The 27,219-nt window shown below is 40.3% G+C and overlaps 2 protein-coding genes across 2 annotated transcripts; one reads left to right on the forward strand and one right to left on the reverse strand.

Annotated features, from left to right (window-relative positions):
• The first annotated feature begins 2,339 nt into the window (after window positions 1–2,339).
• On the forward strand, window positions 2,340–19,067 carry nox4 (NADPH oxidase 4). Its single transcript, XM_026333565.1, has 18 exons — window positions 2,340–2,536; window positions 2,929–3,024; window positions 6,587–6,697; window positions 6,894–6,978; window positions 8,279–8,376; window positions 8,614–8,641; window positions 9,088–9,160; window positions 10,466–10,546; window positions 11,081–11,240; window positions 11,991–12,155; window positions 12,407–12,469; window positions 13,077–13,137; window positions 14,467–14,548; window positions 15,272–15,391; window positions 15,483–15,591; window positions 16,007–16,075; window positions 17,398–17,498; window positions 17,583–19,067. The coding sequence occupies exons 1-18, from the start codon at window positions 2,480–2,482 to the stop codon at window positions 17,701–17,703; spliced, it is 1,680 nt and encodes a 559-aa protein (XP_026189350.1). The 5' UTR covers window positions 2,340–2,479; the 3' UTR covers window positions 17,704–19,067.
• A 1,693-nt stretch (window positions 19,068–20,760) lies between these two features.
• tyr (tyrosinase) lies at window positions 20,761–24,854 on the reverse strand. Its single transcript, XM_026333480.1, has 5 exons — window positions 24,027–24,854; window positions 23,134–23,350; window positions 22,199–22,346; window positions 21,733–21,914; window positions 20,761–21,647 (listed from the first exon to the last, which is right to left on the reverse strand). Exons 1-5 carry the CDS (start codon window positions 24,852–24,854, stop codon window positions 21,400–21,402), a joined length of 1,623 nt encoding a protein of 540 aa, XP_026189265.1. The 3' UTR covers window positions 20,761–21,399.
• Window positions 24,855–27,219: the final 2,365 nt, after the last annotated feature.

The raw sequence follows: 27,219 nt of genomic DNA on the forward strand, positions 1-27,219 counted from the left end.
TGCCTTGCAGTTACAAGCTAGAGATAAAATAAAATAAATGTGTAGCCTTGATATATCTTATATAATGTTCAAGAAGCTGTACATGTGATAAGGTAGAAAATATGAATTTAGTTCTTTTCCCTAGCCTCGTTCTCTCTTTTCTTTTGTGATTAAATCCTATTTACAGACAAAATAAAAAATACCTTGAATAAATGAGTGATAAATAATAAAGAACCATATGCTGTCACAGGCAGCACCTGGATTACTGTAGAGTTTGAACCAGCTTAACCATCTATAACCATTGTTTAAACACCAAAGTCAGTTCATTGAAGCTTCTCTCTCAGTTTAAGCTTAAATTAGAGCACTAGCATGTACTGCCATAGATAGTCCAGTGATACTCAGATTTATTTTCCCACAATGTAAGACATGTAGGCCTTGGTTGTGCTTGAACCCTCCTGGTTCTGTGAACAGCTGTGTGGACCAGAGGACACTCTTTGATGTGGTGGGCTGGAGCGTGAAGCGGAGAGGAGACGACTCTCAGGAATTTGGGGAGGACAGAGACCACAACACTGCCTCGTCCTCAACACAACGTGTATCTATCTATTTTTAATCAAATTGCTGTGACTGGCTTTTCTTTAGCATTTAAGGTCTAGCTAGCTGGGTAACTAAGGGTGTCTTTAGACTTGAGATAGACCATATGACTTTTCCAGGTAAGAGGAATATAACAGTGCTGTGAAATACACCCATGAATTGATTAGGAGGCAGTGGATGTTTTTGTCTCTTTAATGGCAACTTTTACTCATTTTCCTAGTTGTAGTCATTTCCTACTTATTTTAGTAGTGTTATGTTTTGTTTGGCTGCTTTGCATATTTCTGCAGTCATTTTTCTGTCTTTAGTGGTGTTATCTTTTCCTTTAAAAGTCACTTTGTATAGATTTACATGTATTTTTTCTCATTTTGTGGCTTTTTGCAGTCATTTGTTTGATTTTCCAACAGAAAGGTTACCACTTCCCCTTGTCTCTTGTCTAGAGGCCCCCTAACCCCTTGAGCCCCTAGGCCTTGCCCAGTAGTCCCATTCAGTAATACATCCATGAATAAACCAATCCACTAACATTTGCTAAGATGAATAATACCATGATTCAACTTTCCACACCTAACTTTTCTGTGATAATATTCCATAAATGTTTTCTCACTGAGTGTAAACAAAAATACAACATGATGTCACAAATCTGAAATGACATAAGACACAAGATGTCTTAAGACACAAGACGGCCCAGAGACGACATGTGTTATCCTACATGGTGCACTTCTTAACCAAAATGTGAGTTGCTCTAGCTTACCCCTACCCCCCCTTTTATACTTTTAATTAAAGCATCAATGTGTAATATTTAGAGCAATCTATCAGCAGAAATGTAATATAGTGTTCATAAATATGTTGTCATTAGTGTGTAATCACCAGAAAATACCAACATCTGCATTTTTTAAATCTTAGAATGAGCCTTTTGAACCTACATAGGGAGCAGGTCATGTTTCTACAGTAGCCCAGAATGGACAAACCTAGACAGAGAATCACGTTTGGTTTTAAAGGCGATGGCCACCGTACCCTCCCTTGCACCTGAGATGTGGTGCGGTGTTTATAAGCCTGCAGTTAGAAATCTCACCACTAGACGTCGCTAAATGTTTCACATTAAAACAAAATTAAAAATCTGAATTAATTTTCTGTAAAAAAAATCCCGGTGTGTATCTTGGCGTCTATTTGTGATATGTTTTCATATATCTTATCTACTGTATAATCTCCTGTTATTTCTTTGAAAATGAAAAAATGATAAGCAGCACTATAAATACTAATTTCATCAGGTTTCTTACTGTAACACACTGAATCCAACTAATTTATAGGAAATGACAAGAAAAGTTAAAGCAAATTAAATGGAAAATATTGGATCGAGAAAAACAAAAGAGCTGTGGAAGTGTCTTCAAACATTTTCTAGAAAAAAATGGTCGAATAGTCCAACCAGCCAAAGGAGGATTTTACAACCTGGCAACCCACGAGACCTGTTGAAGAAAGGTGGGTCTATGGCGCCCTCTAGTGCCAAACAGGGGGTAGCTTGTTTAGTTTAGTTTAGTTCTATCTATAGTTGGGTATCTGTTTGGCCTAAAGTTGTTTTTATCTAAAATGTTTTGGCTACGTTGGTAGTTCGGACCCGCAGCACAGTGAAGCGAAAGGAGACAGGAGGTGCAGCGGGCGCATCAGACCGAGCTGCTCTGCTGAAACTTTGTTGCCTTTTTTTTTTTTTTTTTTTTTTTTTTGGAGGGGGATGAAAAGCCCAAATGTGCTGAGAGCCACGGAGGAGTGCAGGGAGGACGGAGCAGAGCAGAGACCGGCCGGTGTGGTTGCTGCCCACAGACAGACGGAGACAGACGGAGCTGCAGGGAGGACGGGGCTGCTGGTCTCTGTCGCACCGAAGCTTTGGAGAAAAAGCTGCTGGGCCGGTGAAGGGACCATGTTTGTGTCGGTGAGGAGCTGGGTCGCCAACGAGGGAGGAAAGCACTTGGTCCTGGTGAGGAGTTGGAAAAAAAAAACTTTGTTGGATATTTTAAACTGTTCGGTTCATATCCTCGCATGTTTTTAATAGATTCATTTCTTTTATCGGAGAATGAGCCGCTTTTTCAAGAAACCTGCAAATATTTTGACAAAGTTCCGTAAGAAAAACCATAAACTTTAATACAAACAACTGTTACTGCTTAACAGTGACTTTATTCTGTTATAACCTGCAACATGAAGTTTACATGTAAATGTAGTCAAAGGATCATTAGGAGGCACTTAACCCACATTAATCCACCAAAAAGCATCAGAGATGCTGTTTTATTTCAGACTGCAGCTCAGACTGTATATATATATATATACATCCTGTGTGCTGTTTGTGGATGATGTGTGTTTTTGTGTGTGTAGGTGCTGTGGCTGGGAGCCAACACCTGGCTGTTCACAAACACCTTCCTGCTCTACTGCACTGGACAGCAGTATTCCTACCTCTACAAGATGCTCGGGGTAAGAATACACATTAACATGCAGCCCAGCCTACATTTATTATGGTCCTCAATACTGAGCTCATGCACAATGTGATATCACTGTTGCATAATGAGCTGCTTGGCAGGGTGGATTGTTTTTATTACTACAATCTGTGATCCAAATCTAAACAAAAGCTTAGTTTTACCCTCAAAGTTTTATTTTGAATTTGCAAAGTCTGTATATAAGTGGATATGATTTGCTTTTCATGGTAATTAAAGAACAACATGTGATGCAGCTCATTCATAGATAATATATATGCTCATATAAAGGACCAGGCTCAGTGCTGGCTAACACAATAAGAGATTTAGCTTGAATACCTTTGGTGACTATATAATGTGTCAGATAAGTGCTCATACACTGTGGATATTTGTGTGCTGCTGCTTAATAAAAAGAAAAGTTGAGCAACAAATTTGATATATTTGTAGTTAAAATCATTCCACTAAGCTTTGGTTAATGCATTGGTTAAGTTGCAACCTACACAGGACTCTAGATACACACTTTTAAAATCAGGATTTTGCTGCAGAGGTCTAACTGTTCTAATCTAATCAGCATCTGTAGCTTGGTACATGCTCTCCCATGCACCATATTAACACTGAAACTTTTACTGTATTGAAAATTAAACAAATCAGCAGATTGCAAGGATTTCTTGGCGTTACAAACTGTCTGAGGCACCAAGACATAATGAAATGCTGATATTGATACTGATATATGATGGCATATCATTTTCTGGATTTGGACGACAACAGTCAGACAAGTTTTCATCAGCACAGACTAATAATGTTGACACAACCTGCTGCTGTATTTGGGTCAAAAAGATTTCTGTCACTAAATGTTTTTTGATGGATGGTCATCGGTCCTGTGCAGTTTTAATGAGCCTGAGTTATGACTATAAACTGCATGATCACAGTGTGTGTGTGTGTGTGTGTGTGTGTGTGTTCACTGGTTGGCAAGGCTGTGCTGACTCCGAGTCCAGACAATAGTGACATAAACCTGAGCACACACATCCACGCACAGGATCAGGAATTTGATGACTGCTGAATCATGTAATTGTTGTCACAAGTCCATATTTATGTGTGTGTGTTGTTTGATACATGTTATTGTCAGTGGAAAACATTCCTACATCATTGTCCATTGTAAAATAGGAACATCTAACATCTGCTAGAGGGTAAAACTGTGAAAAAGTCATGCCCAGCTGTGGAACAAAATTCCCTATATTGCAATATTTTAAGGCTGAGTACTGATAAATATTTTTTTAAATGGACAAAAAATAAGAAATATAGAAAACAAATCCAAAATATGAAAATCCAAAAATCAAACAGAAAAATTTAGAATTCAGTTAGTGGAAAAGATTTGTGCAGTATGAAATAAGTGGACAAATGAGATGTGGCAGTGAGCAGCACATGTGAGCTATTCATGCGCTGCCTGTACAGCAGGAGGCACAGGGGGAAGAGGGGCGAGTGTGGGCATGTCACTGACTTTGACTGAATGCCTTACCAGAGGGTGTTATGTGTGTGTACGTGTGTATATCTGCCTCTGTGTGTCTTTGTGTGTGTGCAATTGTAAAAGACAGATGTATTTAAAAGTTTAATGCTTCTGAAGGAAATTTACAGACTTCAGAAAGTGTTTTACCATCCCATTGACCTGTGTGTGTATGTGTGTGTGTGCGCGCGCGCGCGTGTGTGTGTGTGTGTGTGTGTGTTTTAATGTGTGTGGTTTGGTTATTCAGGGTGTTGGGGATGTACAGAAAGCAGGATATCAGATCTCCTCCTGCTGTGGTTTTGCCGTCAGCTGCTTTTCTTTGAGAAGCTGTGTTGAGTGAATGTATGTGGGAAGTTTTAAAGGGTGTGGGCTGTTGTTAACCTTTACTTGCTAAATGTAACTTTGACATTTGTCCATGCTCCATTCTTATAGCTCAGAAACCCTGCAGTATATCTTGCATACACTTCCATCTTTTTTAGTTTAGCTGAGCTGGTGGATTGACACTTTACTTGTGTAATGCCTTACAACTGGCATTTATCCAACCTAATTAGATCAGTGGTGGAAGAGCATCAATTCTACTTTTTCAGATTACATCTTGGATTAGGTTGTATCTCTTACAGACCCCATGAAACCGTACCAGCATTTCAATCCACCGATTTTGGATGGGTGTAACTCCTCAAAGGTTGGGCGACAGTTTCACACATGAACTGTCTGTCTCATCCCCTATATTCTTCTGATCCGCACACTCACAGACCTTCACTGTTTCAGTTTCTTGGGGATAATCAGAAGAGACAGCACCAGCAGTGCTCACTGTAACTGCCAAGAAAGTGTTTAAATGTGGTGAGAGACCAGTCCAGTGTGGCTTTGATTACTGAGCTCTAGCTTGAGATTTGTAAAAACAAATTGCACACGTACATGTGACATCTGCATCATGTTACTTCAGGTAAACTATGTTGTCCTATTGTTACATGCTGCATCAGAGAGGATGTTTTGAGATGCATTTTCTTCTCTTGATTTGGTACACTCACATCCTTTTCTTGACTTAACCTGATCTGCAGTGAACAGACAACAAAATCTGTATGTGCCGACCAGACGCTGTCGTGATATCTGACCTTTGGCTGTGCAAACATCACCATTCTTAGTTCATTGCAGAGATTTTAGAACTGGGAAGGCAAAGGATCAGTGTGACAGATGGGAGGCAAAGACGCTCTATGTGGTGAAAGGGAAAGTAGTATTTGTAGTTAAACTCTCTGATTTGGCCTGCTTGACGACACAGCCAGTAGTTGCAGCTTATGTGAATAATTGGGGTACTTTATGGATGAGTCACAACTCAGTCAAGTTTGAACACAGACATAATACCCATATTTGTGAATTCACTTTGGCCTACCTTTCCCAAGAATGTCATAATCTCCAATCTCTGTCCATTGTGAATAAACACCCATAATTCCACCTAGAATTAAAGATCTTGTAAGGTCTCTTGTCAGGAGAATCATTGCATTTTTATGTTTTTCTTCATCTTTAAATTGTGTCTTTGGAAGTAGTGTCTGATTTATTGGAGTAGGAAAACACCAAATTACATGGACATACATCCATGGATTTATCTTTGCACACAACAGTCCAGCTGCTTGTGTAGGAGGCAGTAATAAAAAGAAACTAATATTTCAAACCATCTTTTGAAACCGATTTTTTCAAATAAATTAGCTCTGGTCATTTTAGATTTTTTATGTTTCAAAGCTTCTCTTAAATAATAGGTGACCGAAAAAGTTTTCATCTTAGCAAAACTAAAAAGTTAAATTTAAATGTAAAGCCTCAAGAAACAGATGCTGAAAGAGAATGGTTCTGAGCTCTCCATACTGAGAAGGACAAAGATGGTTTTAAATAACCCTGTGTGGTGGGAAGTCCTCCCTCGGCCCTTTGTCTACACATTGAATAGTCCAAATCTGAATAGGAAAAGCTCCAAATTGTGTATTTTAATCCAGCAGACCATTATCACTTTATCCTCTGAATCACGCCTCATTTCAGCAACTTTCTAAACAGTGTATGTGTGTATGTGTCTTTCCAGCTTGGGCTGTGCATCAGCAGGGCGGCCGCGTCTGTGCTGAACTTTAATTGCAGCTTGGTGCTGCTGCCCATGTGTCGCTCCCTGCTCACCTTTGTCCGAGGAACATGTATGGTAAGTGTAAAGGGGAGATGTGATCGAGGGATGGGGTAAGGAAAGAGGGAAGGAGTACACATAGAGGGATGGGAAGATGATTTGTTTGGTGCACAGTGGAGGGAGTTAATAGGATAAGTTGAAAATGAGTTACATGTGTGTTATGGCTCCCTTGAAAATAACTCTATAGTCTTCTCTACAATACACACTCATGCAGGTATCAAGCAGAAAGACACGCAGACTGCTGGACAAGAGCAAAACCTTCCATGTGACCTGTGGAGTTGCCATCTGCATCTTCTCTGGTAAAATATTTGACTTATCACCACAGCTCATATATTCATGTATCTGTGTATGTGGCTGAGCATGTGTCACTGTGAAGTGTAGATAAATGGACCCAGGCTAACTCAGCATTCCTGGAGTAAAGGCTGTGACATTCTTCCAACCAGCCATGCGTGTTTTTATTGGTGGTTGGTGCGTCTGTTGTTGTTCTTGTGAGTCTCCTCTCATGACATCATGGGAGCTTGCTTGTTGCAGCTGTGTGTCTACTGCATGTCCGGTTCAGAAACTTCTTCCTCTTATTCATTCATGTTGGTGTTTTTGGCTCATATTTCGTGTTTTTTGTAGAGTGCCAGTTAAGTCTTAGGGAAAAAGATGCAAACTGCAAGTAAAGTCAACACAGACAACCACAGATCACCAGGAGTTCTTCCTCAGCACTGATCCAAGTGTTGTTTAGATGTCACAGTCTGTTCAGTGTTAATGTGATGGTGGCTGAGGGCTTTTGGAATGCAATATACTTTGTAGTCTGTATACAGATTGATTCTATTTTTTTGTTATTTATTTAGTGGTTTATGTAACAATGGACACTTCATGACGGTCCCAGAATTAGCTTCAAAGCTAAACTGAACAGAAAGATCATTTTTACATGATCAAAAGTCTTTCAATTTAACCCCGGGACCTTTGAAATGAAGCATTTGTTAACTTGAAACATTTCTATTTTAAGATAGAACAGGGTTGTCATGAATCTAGAAAGCCTGCACATCTGTTCTTTACTATTACATCATGAGTAAGCTTAAGCCTCTCTCATCATTACCATTCACTTCTTGTGAAAACGCACGCACACACACACACACACACACACACACATACTGCTTAGGTGAAGTTCTCGCGCACTAATAACTGTGTGCCAAAGTTCTGAGACAACAAATGACAATGAAGACGAAGCAGCAGCAGGGGTGGAAGTGAGACACTGACCAAGAGAAGAAAGATTAAGGGAGAGGGGGATTGAGGGGTGGGAGTGAGAAAGGATGTGAGTGAGAAAAAAGGACCCTTGTGTGTCATGATTATTCCCTCTAATTCCATCAGCTGTCATTGGCTGCGTGGTTAGCTTATGATGTCAGGGGGTGTGTGGGTGCGCGTGAGTCAGGAGGATGTTTTGCTGACTTTCTGCTGAACAGACAAAGAGATGTTTATATGAGTGTCTGCTCACAGTTCATTCTGATCTTTGTAATTGTGAAGCAGGAGATCTTCTCTATGTTTGTTGCTGTCTATGACCAAAAATCTGTCTTTTAATTCTCACTTTTTATGACCCTCTCTCTTCTGTAGTTGTGCATGTGTCTGCCCACCTGGTCAATGTTGTTAACTTCAGTGTTCGCTACTCGGACGACTTCCCAGCTCTCAATTTGGCCCACTACAGAGGAGAGGTGAGGCACGAACACTTGGAGACTGAGCCCATCACAATTACGTATCTAACCCAAACACTTTCCTGGTCTAAAACCTTAATGTAACTCTAACCTTAACTCTAAAAACATTTCTTAATTCTTAAGTGAGGAAAATCTGCAAACATGGGCAACCATGTTAGAGTAGGCAACGATGCCTTCTGTGTGACACAAAAGTAGATTTAGAAAATCACACACATTTTTTTTGTGTTTCATTCCCAGGACCCCAAACTGATCATTTTGACCACAAGTAAGATGGACTACTCTTTCTCATGCATTGTTACGTATAGATCAGAGGTGCATAGAGAAGTCTTTATAGGCATGTATGTGCTAGTATGAATATAAACATAAAATGTACATACATGTATATACAAGTACCAATTCAAGTGGTTAATGCAATAGAGCAACTACATGCCAAGAATAAAGTAGAAAGTCTTGCTGTGTTTGCATTTAGTGTTGATTTTTCTTTTTCTTTTTAGTATTGTCTGTCTTTAATATTTGTGCTGTTTTAGTGTGTAAAATAATTCCTTTTAGAAAAACAAGATTGTTTAATAATTTTTTTTTGTTACATAAAATGATGTGGGGGGGTAAACTTGTGAGCATGCATCTCTCTTTGATATGTGCATGGCTGCTTCCAGTGATATTAACTTGGGTGTTGACTTTGTGCCTGATATCTTATTGGCTGTTTCTCTTCAGTCCCAGGAGTCACTGGCATCCTGTTGGTTCTCATCCTCTTCCTGATGTTCACATCCTCCTCCAGCTGCATACGGTAGGCCAACTAAACCACTATCCTCCATCATACTCATAGTTTGTGTGTGTTTGTTATGTGTTGTCATGGATTGCATTAAAGAGAAGTTAACACGGTTTAATGAATACAGCCGTATTCTACCAACAGACAACTATAAGAGACAAGCCTGCAAAACTGTTGACAGGACACCTTGAACTGCTTCATGGTTAATAAATTATGACACACCAGCCTTTGGTTTTTGTGCTTACATACGTGTGCCTCTGCCTCTGTCTGTATCTGACTTCATGATTCATGTCGTGTGTGTGTGTGTGTGTGTGTGAGGTGAGGTGAAGCGAAGCGAGAAATGAAAGATGGAGACCATAAGGAGACATGTTAACAGGGGTCTGTTACAGAGCAAATCCTCACTAAGTGTTCCACTCTCAGCTCTGTTATTACTCAGGTCACAGTGGGTCATGCCCCTCTACATGTGTGTGTTAACTACAAGGTGTGTTAAAATAAGTGTGTATATGTGCTCTCCTTGCTTTCTTGAGTAATTGAACAGAGGATAAGTGGCTCTTCCAGACCACCAAAGGCTTTAGATAAGAGTTTGGGTAAGTGGCTGACACCAGAGGAATATCTATATAATGAGTCACAGTGATCAGTACGAATTAAAACACATACCTGGTAGTTCTTCTTTTTATTTGGCAGCCATCTGAAATCTTTTTATTTCCTTGCTTATTTTATGATACTGTTATTACCTTTAACATTGCTACAATTTTTAAAATATCCACACTCCTCTGTCCTAAAATGCTGGAAATTATTTCAGCAAAACACAATGTGGCTCCCATTCTGAGTGTTGAAGAATATAGGCTGGTTATAAAAACGGTCAATTAAGTTCATGAATTCATTGTAGACAAAATAAAAACAGGAGTTTGATTTGGCTTCTGATTTGATTTTCCGAGGTTACATCACTGTAATATGAGACAATGGCCACCCTAATGGGTAAACAAAGATCTAGTTGATTTGAATGAACCGTGAACACAGGGTTGAAGAACATCATCTGCAGTGTTAATGGGCTGGGGTCACTAGTGTAATGACCCTTTAAATATTTACCCTCTTAGCGCTTTGTGTCTGGTCCTGAACAAACTCTTAACCTCGCTCACTACTTTTGTTGACTTTGCTTTTTTTCTCTCTCTTCTTCTTGTTTCCTTATGTCATTTTATATCAAATTCCTCACTGATCATTATCTTATACATTATCTGTCTTTTAAAATATTCTTGGTCTGTCTTAGAAGTAATGATGTTTTTGAAAATAATAATCTATGTGTCATTTAAAAAAATTTTCCAGGGTGTCCAACTATGAGATCTTCTGGTATACACACAACCTCTTCATTGTCTTCTACATCATCCTCATGGTTCACATGGCTGGGTAGGTCTCTGTACTGTCTGCACTAAATCTGTGTGTGTGTGTGTGTGCATGCACTGTTGGCACAGTTTGTCTCATTCTTAAGCAAAGGAAACACAGTTGACGACATCTCAATACATATTATCATTTATTTATCAGCAAAATAAACCAGACTTATAAAACCTTAATGCATTTCTCCTTTTTTCTTTGGGTTTAATACTGGCAGAAAATTGTGGTGGATTTATGTTGCAGATACAATCACCCTCAAATGTTTCAGGCTTTTTTGCAGTTTGACTGGAAGTGCATTATGAAATAAATATGACATTACTGTCATCCCAGCATACGTTCCAAACTGCCTGGGTTTGCTTTGTTACACATTTGTTTTTTTCCAAGTGTTTTTATATCACAAATTCTGAATAACAGTGTAAACATTCATACAGTAAATGTAAAGATTTGTCTTTATGGTCTTTTTCACTACCAGTGGAAGCCTTGATAAGCAGTTATAAGAATTACTCTCTAATAACCAAAGTGACATCTTGATTGTGGTGTGTTGACCAGTGGAGCTCTGAAGTATCAGACCAACATAGAGGCGCACCCCCCTGGCTGCCTCAGAGCCAATCAGAGCAGTACAGAGCAGCAGGGCGAGGAGCTGGAGCAGAGTGAAGATGAAGAAAGGAGATGCAGAGAGGAGGCTCATTTCCAGCCACACTACCCCCAGGTCTGTGTATCTATGTGGGGCTGCAAGCCCTTTCACATGCATCTTTGAGTTTGAGCTGAAGGAAGTGTTCGTTCCTGCAAGTGTCTGCCAGTGTTATTGTCGGTGTGTAAGTGTTGGGCACTTGTGCTGAGTATTTTGAAGTGTTTGAGGGAGTTGGTTGTGTTTATTAGAAATGTAGTGCTGTTAGGGAGGGACTGGCATTGGCTTTCTACATCAAGGCCTGTGTTTGTGTGCGTTTCTTCCTGCGTGTGTGATTAGGTGTTCGCACATGGTTGTTAAGCTGCAAGCTGGTTCCATAAAATCCTGCTTAAACCTGATTGTTCTTCCTTGGCTTTAGAGGAGCTGTGAGCAATTAGTCTGTGATAGGTAACTGCCAATAGCAAGAAACAGAAACACCACCTACCGCGACAGAGAGGGATATGGTCATGTATTCCTCTCTTTGGCTGCAGGGTCAGAGCTTTTGTTTTATTGTAATAGGAGCACGTTGGGAGAATTAGGAAACCTTGATAAGTAACTATAAGGCAAGCAACAGGAATAATCTGTAAATGCTGCCAATGTGAATAAAGAGAGGAAAGAATGGACCAGCCAACGAGAGCAGGGCAGGAGTATTGACAGTGAGCCATCACATCTGTATTTATGAGCTGCTTCCATGAATTTTTTGTGTGGTTTACTATTAATGATGCAGAAAGTGGGATTTGTGAGATAGTTTAGGGGTAATCTGTGTTGCATTGTTTCTTTGTGTGTGTTCAGACGTGGATGTGGGTGTCCGGTCCTCTCTGTCTGTACTGTGCGGAGCGTTTCTACCGCTACATCTGGAGCAGTGACCCCGTTACCATAGTGACGGTCATCAGACACCCCTGTGATGTCACTGAGGTGCGAATGCTGAAGAAGAATTTCAAAGCTCGACCTGGACAGGTGAGAAGACATGACGTATACTTCTCTCCAAACATGCTGGATGTATTTTTCTGTTTATTTAATGATATGATGTTAATCCACTGTGCTACTATAGTTTTTCTTTACTTGAAATGTTCATGTGATGAGTTCTTTCTTTCACATCCTTCCCTTTGTTTCTCCCCTTATTTTCTTACCACATGTCCCCTGTCTGCTACTCTTCCTTCTCTCTGTCATCCTGCTCTCTCTCCATCTCGTCCTCCTCATTTTCTCAGTATATTGTTCTAAACTGTCCAGGTGTCTCTTCGTTTGAGAACCATCCCTTCACACTAACTATGGTGAGACATTATGTAACTCCAATTCACTCACATTCCACACGCATGACACAATGCATACACACACAATGTGTGTATACTCACACATATGTTTTTATAGTTTCTTCCCGCTGGTAGAGAACATTGAGTTCTGTCTCTCTCAACCCGCCCCCTACTGCCGATATGATTGACAAATGGGTTTTCCGCTCGTTTTCAGTTTCACCTTGTTTATTGAAAATTTTAGATTGAACCCTGATTGTATAAGTGAAAAGCAGAAGATAAATAAAAGTATCTGATTAGACAACATGCTGGGATGCACTTAGATTCACACAGATACACACTGTGCATGCCTGTGCCTGGTGTGTTATGGATCTTTGAGGAGGATGGCAGAGAATCACAGACAAACCCCTGAGGCTTGTAATGCGGTCTACCAACAGGAAGACAGTGTGTGTGTGTGTGTGTGTGTGTGTGTGTGTGTGTGTGTGTGTGTGTGTGTGTGTGTGTGTGTGCATTGTTAAATTTAATGAAAAAATAGTTCTACGTTGTGTATGTGCTCTGTATTGTGTGTCAGTTACACATGTATGTGTATCTGTGTGTGTTTCATCATGACTCACTGTCTGCTCTCTTACAGTGTCCCACTGAGAACAAGGAAACTTTTGGCATCCATCTGCGAGTCGTGGGAGACTGGACTGGTAAATTCATGCACACACGCACACACACACACACACACACACAGATACACATAAACAAACAAACAAATATGTTCTCCCTCTCAGAGTGGACAGGAAAGAAACTATTTTGTTTTGCCCTCCTTTTCTCTCTCTTCTCTCTGGGGAGGATGCATTTCCGAAAAACTGCATTTTTTTGTGTGTGTCTCTGCTTGTTATGTTAGTTCTTATGCATGGGCATGTTTGTGTGAAACCACTTCTTCACCTTGAAGTTATTATGTCATACTATCATACAGTTTCTGTAGGAGCCATTTTTGAGTACAGAGAACCTGAGAATATTTACCTGAAAGAATATTTATTTACATTGTAGTAACTTGAAACAGTTTATCTTGCTAAGATATTTATGTTAACTTATGTGTGATGTGTCTCCGTAACCACTCCTCCTTGATGTGCCTTGGTGACGCAAGGCAATGGGTGCTAATTAGTCCTTTCATTGCAGACTGAGGGAAGTTCGATGGCAGAAGGGAAATAGTTTTACGACCTCATACAAAATTGCATTTTGTTTAGCCTTTGTTTAACTTTATTGTTTAGCTTATCCGTATTTTGCATCCTTTGTTTTCACTTTTAGAAAGTCAACTGGACTGTTGGAATAAATAAGATTTCATTCCACTCTCCGTGCGTGCTTATATGGAATGTGTGTTGGAACTCCGCATCTATCTCACGTGGCTTTGAAAAGTTTGTTAGGATAGCCACGTCAGTTTCATTGTCTGGTTGGAAATCTTGTGCATGCGTGCGCGGGCACACACACACACATTTGTACAGCTGTCGTTGTGAGGACACTCATTGTAATGTATTCCCTAGCCCCAAACCCTAAACTTAAACATCACAACTAAATACCCAAGCCCAACCCTTATCCTAACCTAAACCAGAACCTGTAACCAAGCTTTATCCTTCAAACAGGCCTTTGAAGGTGAGTCAGAAAGTTTTTGAAAATGTCCTTGCTTTCATGATCTTAACTCAAACTGGTCCTAACAATGTTTAGCCATACACAGACACTCACAATCACACGCAACATAGTTTATTTATCTTGCAGTGTTAAATGCAGAAGAACTTTATATGGACATCCAGTATCTTAGAGGAAAGAATAGCTCAGAACACAGGAATGGAAGCTGGTTGGTTTGTGTTGGCCATGACCTTATGTTTTGAGGAAACCTTAAATTAGGATGTGTAGAAAAAAAAAATCAGTAAGTATGGCAATGTTTTAACAGAACTGTGTTTACATTATTTATAACACTCTTTTTGAGAGTTAAACCAGTGGATGAAGTACTGTCTCTTCTCCTTACCAATCCTCAGAGCACTTCACACAGCTGTTAATTCCTCAACCAAGGACAGACTTGAAGATCCTTCCCATGGTACAGCAGAGGAGATACCCAAAGTATGTTCCTGTATCTGTGAGTGTGTGTGTGTGTGTGTTATTTACTGTGTGAGCAATGTGCCTGATGTGATTTTATTTTCATGAAGGCTCAGAATCACAGAGAGGTCAGAGGTTTGAGGAATTTTTTAAAATATATTTACAAAATGTTTAGTCTGGATTAGCACATAAACCTTAATGGAGAACCTGTTAACCAAGCTACATATAAAATTATAAAAGAAAAAGTTGTCAAACCGATATTTTATTTTTGGTGAGAAATAAATAGGTTTCTGAGCCTTGTACATGTAACAGTAAATGCTGAGGGGGAGACTTGGCCTTCCTCATGGGGACCAGATACGGGTCGCCACCATGTAAATAATGAATTTTAGAATAACAGTTTGGTTTAAAGTTAGGCCGAGGTTGATGGTAAGTTAAGTAGGTTATGAGTAAGGCTTGGGTAAGTCTCCAGGAAATTAATGTAAGTCAATGCAAAGACCCCATGAGAGATTAACGTGTGAAATGTGTCTGTGTTTTTAATGACACAAATGTTTAAGCAGCTGTTAGAGATATGTCACACACACGCGTGTGTGTGTGTGTGTGTTTGAAAAGACCCCATACTGAGATAGTGGGAATTCAAATGAAGGATTTTTTTTTTTTTTTTTAAACCTGAGGGGAAAATTCAAAATATAAGTGTGTATATTTGGCAAGTTCTTGACTAAATAGTGTTTTGTCTACGTTATTATTCAGGCTATACGTGGATGGTCCGTTTGGAAGTCCATCAGAGGAAGTGTTTAACTACGATGTCAGTCTTTGTGTTGCGGGTGGAATAGGCGTTACGCCGTTTGCCTGTGTGCTCCATGCTCTGCTGTGAGTTAATTGCAAATGTCATTTCCTAACAAGTAATGAATATTTTGAGCAAGTATTTAATGTTTCCTCCTTTCTGTGTCTTTTTTCCCAGTGATGGTTGGACAGGTTTCAGGTTGCAGAGGTTGTATTTTGTTTGGGTCTGCAGGGAGCTCCAGTCCTTCCACTGGTTTGCTGAGCTGCTTTGTGCCCTTCATCAAAAGGTCAGGACAAAACCTGCTCGCTGTAGATTATCTACTGTCTCTTTTAAAGTCTCATTACAGTAAAACAAAGTTTATGTAGAATTATGAAATAAAAGCACATTAGGTCATGGTTTTCAGAGTCTACTTTAACCCAATTTAGTGTTCATGTTTAAACAGTTAAAGACACAATCTCAGGGTTTTGCATTGATACAAATAAAATGAGAAACATTGTCCAGAACCTGGACAAAGTCCTTTATTGGTGTATTAAAGTGTTATGTTTGTTGTATTTAGCGCCACCTTGTGGCTGTTAATGTTACCTCTTTTATTTCAAAGAAATAGATAAACGTTGCACTTTATCTTAATGTGCCTTTGCTAAGTTAGAACAATCATATCTCAGCACAGCACTGAAGTTTTCTTGTTTGTGTTTGTCATTTAGCTTTGGGAGGCAAACAGACCAGACTACTTTAATCTGAAACTGTACGTCAGTCAGGCAGACAACATGCAGGTTGGTGTGTCACATTCACACACAAATCTTTCTGTGTTTATCTTTTTGTTTCAATGTATTTTGTTGACTGTTTACCCTTTGATCTCTTCATTCATTCAGACTGACTTGAAAACTTTGCCCTCTAGAGGGCAGCATGCTCTAATGTCTAGAGTCTACCCTTGATTTGAACGTGAGTTGGTGCTAGTTCTTTTCCTGAAGACCATAACCTGTACCAGTAGTTGTTTTTTGAATGACTTAATTTTTCTGTTATCTATACAAACATTATAATAATTCAAGACAAAGCAGACTGAACATTAACGTTGTGTTAATAGAAATACAATAACTCATGTCTTGGGAATGAATCTCAAACTCTTGATAACCATTTAAATGTTAAACCTACCTGTAGATCACGTGGGAAATCAGTCCAAGGTGTTCTTTTTTTGTTTAATCCTCTCCTTGATTTGACAAGTATTGTTGAGTTACTATTTTTACAGTTTTGAGTTCATTTGAGTTCAGCTCCTCGTTAGTATAGTGGTAAGTATCCCCGCCTGTCACGCGGGAGACCGGGGTTCGATTCCCCGAAGGGGAGTATCAACCTTTTTTTTTTTTTTAACTACATGTTCATTACCAAGGTTAAGACGTGTAAAACCACAGCCTCCTGTCACAGGAAACTGAACAACTGTTAGTGAACTGTGCTGAGCACTCTGTGGAGCATGTTTACTTTTGTCATTGTTTTGGGCGGGTTCCAGCTCTTACTCTGCACAGTCATCCAACCTCATTGATCTTGCTTCGTGAGGGAGGCTCTGTTAAAGACAGGAAATAAGATAACACTATGACTGCTGTTTTATACCCTGATTATTGAAAGATCTTGACCCATACCAGGAGGTCAGAGTTGCACTGTGGAGGAAAAAAAGGATCAAAAGGAGATCCTCCATATTCTGTGTGAATGATATGACACAGGTGAAGTTAAAGTGTCCTGTCAGTCTCTAACACGAACCAGCAAGATAAAAAGCTTGTACTGTTTTTGTAAAATCTCAGTTTACAGGACAGGGGAAGAGAAGGGAAGGGAGGGGAGAGGAGAGGAGAGCTCAGCGCACCAATGGGGAGTCCTCAGGAAGTCTAGGCCTATACCAGACTAACTAAGGGATGGTTCAGGGTCACCTGGTTCCACAGGAGAGGAGCTTGATAGCTAAAGGCTCTGCCTCCCATTCTACTTTTGGACACTGGGACCCACAAGTAGACATGTATTCTGAGAATGAATCATGTAGTCCCATTCAGATGCGAATCTGATGATTCTTGTTTTAGTAAATCATGATGGTTGTCTTGTGTATTTTCTTATTCAGAGCATGTCTGAGGAGAAGTACCAGCCTCTCACCTCGAGGTTGCTGGTTGGTCGACCCAGGTGGAAGTTGCTCTTTGATGAAATTGGGAAAACTAATAAATGGTGAGTAGAGATGAAACATGAAACATGATATGAATTCTGGTTAACATCCCACAATATTGCTGTTTTCTTGGCATGTGATTTCAGTAAGCGAGTCGGGGTTTTCTGCTGTGGACCAAAAGGAATATCCAGGACGGTCCACAGACTGTGTAATTCAGCCCGATCCTCTGGAACAACCTTTGAATTCAACAAGGAGTCGTTCAGCTGATTGAACATCAGAGCTGGTTCTACAATTTCAGGTCAACCTCAGCAAATTTGGGAGGATGGATTTTCAAACATTTTGGGGCAGATGTTACTCATTTGAAGTACATTTCCAAATATCTTTGGTCAATTTTGCTTGCTTAAAATATTTTAAACATAAGAATCTGTAATCAAATTGTCAGATGAGAGTGGAGATCTATGAAATTGACCAAAAGAACTTCTAATCCAATCAACCTTTGTGAAAAACTAAAAATGCCAACTCACTGCATGGATTATCTGCCCTATCCAAACTTGCTATTGGATTTCATCTTTTTCCTGATGCACCCCTCTGAAAAGTAACTCTGCCTTATGTTTCAGTGTAATGTGAGAAATGGTTTGACAAAACCTGTTATTCCACAACAAGATAATTATATTGCACAATGGAGAATTGATGTTTCGGTGGACCAGGGCCAAAACATCACGCAGGGATCGTATAAACTGATACACGAACATTGGACTGAAATAGAAGGAAATGTGGGAAAAAAAGTGGACAAATATGTTACTCTCAACGCCAGTTTTACTCTTAAGTGCCAGTTTTAGTGTCAGTGGTTTACAGTCAACTCGCTTGACACTAAACTGGCACCTAAACAAGCTCTGTAACCAAAGATTTTAGGTTAGGGAGAACCAGGTTATCCACCATTTTCGTATTAGCTTTTGTTCCATCAAATTTTTCTACACACCCGAACACAGGGCATTTAAAATTAAGCACCCTGCCACTGTCAGTGTGATAAAACAACATTCATTTTGTTTATATTAAAAAACTTTAGCTATGAGGCGCCATGGGAACTGTATGCAGTATGACTAAAAGATCTAGATTAAAATTAGTTTGAGTTTCATGATCTTTTAGATTAGTACAGAACCACTACAAATATGGGTTGGAAATCCACACAATGTTTTGGGTTTTAGAAAGTGAAAATAGAAACCTTCTATTGGAAAAAAAAATGTGATCGAGCCTGCTGGAACAAACACTAGCTAGAAAAGGGAACCTGGACTTTGGGTCTTCATAGATGAGACTGGGACTGTCACTCATCAGCATCTGGGCTCTTTCAACACAGGAACAGGGTAGAACCACAGTGGACATACAATGGACTACCGTCTTTGCTTTCACATAACTGAACATTGTCACTGTTCAACATATCTACAACAGACTGTCTTCATACAAAGCAAACCTATACTTCACCTCATGTCATCATTTTTAGTTAGTTGGGTTTTTAAAGTTAATTTTTAGGTGAGTCAGACTTGTTTCTGGTGCATGTTTGATACCACCAGGGTTGCCTTTCGTCACTGATTCTATTCATTATTTTAATGGACAGAATTTCTAGGTGCAGTGGGGGTCGGAGGGGGTCCGGTTCAGTAGACACAGGAACTCATCTCTGCTCTTTGCGGATGATGTGGTTCTGTTGGCGTCATCGATCCAGGACCTGCAGCGTGCACTGGGGTGGTTTGCAGTTGAGTGTTAAGCAGCCAGGATGAGAATCAGCACCTCCAAGTCCAAGGCCATGGTTCTTAGTCAGAAAAGGGTGGATTTCCCCCTCCACGTCAGGGTAGAGCTCCTGTCTCAAATGGAAGAGTTTTAAGTATCTCCGGGGCTTGTTTCATGAGTAAGGGAAGGATGGAGTGTGAGCTTGATAGATGGATCAATGCGGCATCTGCAGTCGCTGTACTGCAACTGGGACTGCTCCCCCTGCTTCACCACAATGGAGACCGAAAGAATCAGGTCTTAGATACAAGTCACTGAAATGAGTTTCCTCCTCAGGGTGGCTGGGCACTTCCTTAGAGATAGGGTGAGGAGCTCAGTCATTTTTTGAGGAGCTCAGAGAGATCCAGTTGAGGTTGTTCAAACATCTGTCTCGGATACCTCCTGGGCGCCTCCCTGGGGAGGTGTTCTGGGCAAGTCCCACTGGGAGGAGACCTCGGGAAAGAGTCAGGACAGGCTGGAGGGATTACATCTCCCAGCTGGCCTGGGAATGCCTCAGCGTCCCTCCAGAAGAACTAGTGGAGGTATCTGTGGAGGGGGAGGTCTGAGTATCTTTGCTTAGACTGCTGCCTCTGCAACCCGGCCTTGAATAAGCGAAAGAGGATGGATGGATGGATGTTTAATTGTATATTGTCAGGATTATCTGCTTTTTTAACAAAAAAAGTAAAATCTTACAGATTTTCTTTATTTATTATATCTTGATCAGTTGCATGTAGTTAGAAATGATCCTATCCTAGCTCTATTTATGTTATTACTGTAATATATTTAATTCATTGTCACAGGCACATATTTGAGAAGCATTGTTATTCTGACAACATTGACTGTTTACAGTGGTTTTAACTAGACGTGCAATGGTATTATAATTTGATCACTGTCACTCAAGTGAAAGTTATTTAAACTGGCTTTAAAACAAGAATTTGATGTTCGACAGCCAAGTCAACACTCTTCGATAACCAACAGAGAATAAACTGAGAAAATCACAGTCAAGTCTCACCTTAATGCAACATGTACAAAGTCATGAGTCATTTTGTTCTCATTAATACCACCTACATTTTTTTGCTTGTGAAAAAGCACCACCATTATACAATATCCCACTGTGGTGCTTTATCACCAGTGCTAACACACAAGTGTGTGTTGCAGATTTAGTCAGTGTTTTCATTTCTGCTTTTTTTTTTTTTTTTGGAAAACTCATTCTCTTATTCTCTTAAATAGGTTTGGTGTTTAGGAATTCACAAATAATGCAGTTTTCTTAAGGATGAGAAAAGTGATTAGGGAGCAAGATTTTTATGATAATGGTTCATTTTAGTATCAAAGAAAAATGTGACATTGACAATTTTCACACTATAATTATTTTCAATTACCTTTTCATTACTTTTACATTTTCTTGTGTTGTGCAATCATTTCAGTTTCACCTCAGTTTCATTTTTAATTTATATTCTGTGTATAGAATCACCATTAAATAAAGTACCCAATAATGGAACAATAAATCACATAAAATGTGGCTCTGTTCAAGGTAAGCCAAGGACTAAGATATGCATATTTGGCTGATTCAGTTGCTGTTGAGTTGCTTGTATAAGTAACCAGTAAATGTACTCCAAGGTGAACTCTTGGCACAGTTTGGCACAAGTCACAGTTCAAATATCAACAGAATAGTTTGTTTAGTGTACATTTGAACTTAAATAGTTATATTAATTAACACGTACCACCATGTCAAATATTTCCTCTATGTATCTACTGAATGTATAAAATATCAGGGACAGCTTTTCCTTTTGCATAATCTCCATTTAAAATGTCTCAGTCCTTAAAGGGTTACTTCACCCAAATCTTCAACATTCCCCTCTTTCTACTAATGATCATTAGCAGTGGCCAGAGGTAGGGAGATATGCTCAGATATCTACCACTGTGTCTGTTCTGTCACTACCTAAAAATGTCATCAATAGATACCAAAGGCAGAGACAATACACACAACTGTCTGAGTTGACAATATGTTTTCAGTGGTTTGGGTGAACTGCCTTTTTAAAGATGTGTTACTAACTCAGCTATAATTTAAATTTTAAATATATTTATTAGGAGAAAGCAACAACAAATGTAGTCTTGCAGATCCACATCATTAGATTCATGAGATTCATTAGATTCATGTCCCTAATAGTTTGTACATTCATATACTGCTGTCAGTACAGTATTGTGTTACAGAGGAGTCTGATATGAGGCTGAACCTTCCTCTGAGCTGCTCTGCAGTAGTGGCTGTCTCTCTCCGTAGCTTGGTGATCTGCTTCTCCTCTGTTGACGCTTCCACTTCCGTCTTGCAACAATAAGCAGCACTGCAATGACTGCAGCAATCAGAGCCCCGAGGATCCCGGCTCCCAGAAGCCACTGCCAGATCTGCCGAGCCTGCTGGAGGTAGGGGGTCAGGAACTCCTGGACAAACCTTTGACCTTGGGTGCCAATAGAGTACACAGGATGAGAAAACTTTACATATGGAAAGTTGTACAAGCATTAGTTTATTTGACATGCACTGACCAGGGTCCAACAGGTATGCATACTCATATCCTAGAGCCTTATTAGAGAGGAAATAGTCTCCGTTTCTATAGAGAGGCAGGAAGGGCACCATGTAGTACCCGTCGTTGTGGCCAATAGGGGCATTAGCACGTGGGTAATTGGTCCGGAGAGGCTGGTGGGTTCTTAGCCAGCGCTCATAGATGCTGCAGAGGAAAAAGGAACAGAGAAATAAAAGAGAGTGAAGATAAATCAAAAACAGAGAAGGTGGTAGATGGTATATGGAACTTTATCATATGGAATATGATAAAAGTTACAAAAGGAATTGAAAACACATAATGTTGGCAACAAGAAAGGTGTACTTTTATAAATCCTGTTTCTTTTTCCTCTTTTTTAAATCTATTTATTACTGTCTCCTGTAGTTCCTCCCTTTATTTCGCTCTGTTTCTGTGTACCATTACTGTACAGGTTCATGAGGGTGTTATCATACCTGTCAATGAATGTGTGGTGCAGCAGGAAAATGGGGTCGTTTGCTGAACCCTGCACTGCGGACATGGAACCATTCATGAAGACATGCAAGGCGTTATGCATGGTGCTCTGGCCAGGCACTGCCATACCTGTGACTGGACTAGCAAAACCTGCAGGACGGAGGGAGATCCAAAACAGGTACGTGAGAAAAGAGTAAAACAAGAATGCGGGTTAGAAGGTGTAAAAAAAAAAAGAAGGGATACGAGGGTAACAGAAGGAGAGGAACCAGGTTTGCAAGAGAGAAGGGGTTGATGTAGAGATTAATGTAGAAACAAATTCTACAAAGTTATTTGAGCCACTAGGCAATCATGTTACATTTAAAACAGAGCTGAGTACATTGGCTGAACTTATGTCTAGTGTTTCTAGTGATCTTTTACAAATATTTGAGAAGCTTTTGATATAAATAAAATTGATTTTTTTTTCAAGCACACTGACATTCGATCCATTGAGCTTATCACTAAATGAAGGCCTCTGACTGTAAAAGTAATTTTTTACAGTAGAAATGAATTATCTGACCGATCCTCATGGAAAATAGTTCATGGCATTTAATGCTAAGTGACATGCATATATTTAATACTTTACATGGGTTTACATGTGTGTGTGCCTCTGTGTAATATTTACAGCAATCGACAGTATTAACACGAGCGGGTCTCCTTTCACGAAGGCAGCCATGTTGCACCGGTATGTTTCTACAGTAGCCCAGAATGGACAAACCAAACACTGGCTCTGGAAAGGGAATCGTGTTTTGTTTTAAAGGTGAAGGCCACCGTACCCTGCCTCACGTCTGGGAACAGGGTTTGAAGGTTGCATTTGAGTGTTCACTAGATCAGACTAATTAGATCAAGAATTGTTTGAAAGTACAGTGTGTGTGTGTGTGTGTATGTGTACCACTCCTACCCTCTAGGACATTTCTAAAGCTCATGTTGGCGAATCGGTCCATGGGTCCTGTCTCATACTCAGGGAGGCCCACAGTGAACTCCACATCAGCTGTTGTGGGGATTCGTGGCACGCGATTTGTATCATGATTGCCAGGATTACGCAACAGCGGACCCTCCCCAGTAGCGTTACATAGTGCTTCTCGGCTGTTGTACTCCTCTGGCTGAGTGCAAATCACCTACACACACATTTGGTGAGCGACTGTAGTTAAAAAGCCTTTAGACCTTCATAAAGCTCTATCCATCTGTATGAGTTTAGTGAAACTGCTCTCATACAGCAATGTTTACCTTTATTATCTGTACCCAAGGGACTCAAATAAACAGAGGTAAAAGACTAAACATTATATGGGAATAGACTGTGACATTGTAAAGCCCATAATACCCTGCTGTTTGTGTGATTTATTGTGGCAAATACCCAAAAGGGCCTTATATTTGTTCTTTGCTAATTTTTGGAGCATATGAATAAATATTAGTGAATGCATGGATGAAACAAACTTAAACACACAAAGAAAGAGACTACTACTACAATAACTCAGCATACAATTGATGTATTAGATACATGTTCTTAGCTGTGGAGATAAAGCCTCTGATTTCATATTGGCAGGATCACATTTTAATTCTTAAAAAAATTGTGTTCCAACTAGATCACTCTTTTGGATTAACAGGATAAAACAACTTTTAGACAAAAGGTCTGCAACATGAAGTCAAAACAAAACAACAATACTTTGGGTGAGAAGGAATTTTGAGTTTACTAAGGAGTATTTGCTGATATATCTCCATACACTCACAATTTTATGTTTTCACTCACAGACATACATACTCGAGAGCCAGAGAGGGACAATCAAATTTTCTTACCTTCCATGATGAGAAGATAGAAGAAGGACTGATGAGGTTAGGATTGAGGGAGCTACGTCCTCCCATCAGAGAATCGGTGCACACCTCACAGGACTGGGCATCCCTCCAATCCCAGTATGGGATGGTGAAGTTAAAATCTCCCGTCAGCTTCCTTATCTCATTCTCCCAGTGAAGCAGGAAGACTCTGTGCCAGGGCAGAAATGCTGCAGATTCATGGGCAAAGTCAATGTCTCTCCATACATTTCCTGGTCCTCCCAGAAAAGTGTCCCGGGACACATAGTAGTGCATCCAGACAAACAGGTCATAGGTGTTGATGTCAGAAAACATGGGGTTCTCACCATTTTCACCCATCTCTGCTCTTGTTGCTGTGGAGATAACATAGTCACGGTTGATGGTGTTTTTAGCTAGGTTCAGATAAGAGATGAACTTCTGTTGCTCAGCAGTTGACAGGGTCAAGATGTTCCTGCGCACTGATTCCCTGTACTCAGCACAGTTTGGACCCCAGTAACCAAACCTGCATTCTCCACAGTTAAAACCTCCATAGTTTGCAGCACAACGACACGTCCGGTTAAAGAAAGCTAAAGGCCAGCGCTCTCTGTCATCAATCCCACTGTGTGGGTATTGGGGACCATGGGGTTCATCAGAGACCAACACTTCAGTGCAGAAACCACGGCCTGACAGGGCACCGCAGGCTGAGCTGTCTCCATCCCACACGGGGCAGCACTCTTTGGTCCGTAGTCCTTCTGAGTTTGCACATAGACGAGGGAATTGACATAAACAAGTCCCAAGGAGCTGCAACAGAACTACATACATACAGAAGATCTTCATGGTAAAAAGTCAGAGCAACTTGAGTCTTAACCACAGTGGGAATGTATACCCAGTTAAAATGATGGTTAAAAGAGATACCCAGAGAGAAGAGGAGTAGATTTACAGCTGAAAAGTTATATATAGTTAATAAGCTGAAAGCAGTAAAATACAATCGATTTTGATCTAGAAATGGCTCTTAATGAATTTATCCAAAAGCAACTAATTACTAACTTACTTTTAAAGGCTTTATAATTTGCTACCCCACTACACTACCATCTAACCCTCTACCAGGCCGCTCCCACCATCTCGCTCTTACACCCAGCCACCAGTCCCCTGTTGGATCCCTAGTCAATGAGCAGTTTTAGGGGCTGTCCTCTGACAGAGTGTGTGAGATCACACACTCATGCACAAGAATGTGCACTCACACAACCGTCACATGCTCAGGATAATATCCCTGATTCGTCTTTCATTTTGTCTTAAGACCAGCTGACCTATGCTCCACTGCACCGCAGGCAGAATGTGAGTTAGTGTGAGACACTTTAATAAACCCTGCTTGTAGCATTTAATTACAGCTGAGGTTCACTTAAACAGCAGGGTGTATGTTACAGCTCTTCATATTTGACCCTTTGGTTTTTATATTCTACTTTTTGAGGACCACATCACATCATGGTGCTTTGTTACTGTAACATATGCACACACAGGTTTGCATTAATGCAACCAAGGTAATAAATAAGGACAGCTATGATGATATTATTATTATTAATAAATACAACACATAATGATTCAAATTGTCATATCAGATGTTTTATTTGAGTAAAAATAAAATGTCCATCCATTATCTATACCCACTTAGTCCTATTTAGGGTCTACTGTAGGATCTGCTGGAGCCTATCCCAGCTCTCTTTAGGTGAAAGGCAGGGGTACACCCTGGACAGGTCACCAGAGACAAACATAGAGACAAACAACCTCACACACTCACACTCACTCCTATGGGCAATTTAGAGTCACCAATCAACCTGACATGCATGTTTTTGGACTGTGGGAGGAAACCGGAGTACATGGAGAAAACCCACACAAGCACAGAGAGAACATGCAAATTCCAGACAGAAAGGTCCCTGCTGGGCTTCGAACCAGAAACCTTCTTGCTTTGAGGCAACAGTGCTAACCACTAACTCCACAGGCATAAATGTCACTTTGTAAAACTGAAAAGAATGAAAAAGCTATACAACTGATGAGAAACATTACACACATAGACTACACTATGTCATTGTTCATCATCAGCACCTCATGGTAGAGCGTGCGATCACCCGCACAGTGCAAGAATGTACCAAATGTGGAAACTACGAGAAAGGGAGACAAGGGGTGTGAGGGACGTATTTTTCTATAGGCTGTGCTTTGTCTCCTCAGCTTCAGCAGACTAGTCCAGTACTGCTTTGGGCTCAGAGCAGAAAATCATCTGCGCACACACCGACATCATAAGCCGGTCACATGCTGCCCCAGCCAGGCACGGGGTGCAGCTTATCCCACTACAGGAATGCAGTAGAGCGCACAGGAATGACCATCACAGGATAAACGTGTCCGCAGGGCTCCTCTGCGGAGACAGACACACTGTCTGTGAGTATGCGTGTGAGAGTGAGTTTTTTTCTTCGAACTTACTAAGAATTTCACCTTATGTGCAACTCTCAACTTACAGCAGTTACACTATCATAACCACAAGACATCAAGTAGTCAACAGACTTCTGAGTGGTGCCTGACCTTTTTCAGGAAATCTCTTCTTTTTCTTTGATTTGCTAACCAGACACCAGGGGGCAGTATAAGCTGTTTGTTCCATGAACACCACAGGGCCCAGCAACTTTACTTTGTTGCACATAGCGTAATGTAATGTAATGACCGGGGGAAGAACATTGATGGTCTGAGTGTTTCATAATGTTTATCTTTTTCATTTGAGAACATATAGTCATACTGGAATCCACACTGCTGCACTGCAGATTAAAGATAAATCTTGATTTCTAATAGGCCTACAAGGTGCAAATGTAATGTGTGACATAATATGTCTCAGACCTGGAAGATCTGAAGTCTTGCTGAAAATCAGAGCATTGTTTTAAGTCCATTACTGAAAACATGTGGATTCATAAGAGGCTTTGTACAATATGAAAAGTATTTTAAAGTTTAGAGTGGATTCAAAACCATGATAGATAGATGGATAGATGTTTCCTATTTTAAATGTGATTTTGCAGATGTTGTTTCACATCTACAGGCTAAAATTCGCATACTGCTACAGCATTCCAGGTTGTGTGCCATCCTTGTTATCAGGGCATCCTGGTAGACAGAGACACCATGACAGCTTGTCAGCCTGTGCTGACAGTTAACATTGACACTGAGGCTG

Source organism: Mastacembelus armatus, chromosome 13, assembly GCF_900324485.2.
Source record: "Mastacembelus armatus chromosome 13, fMasArm1.2, whole genome shotgun sequence".
NCBI lineage: Eukaryota > Metazoa > Chordata > Actinopteri > Synbranchiformes > Mastacembelidae > Mastacembelus > Mastacembelus armatus.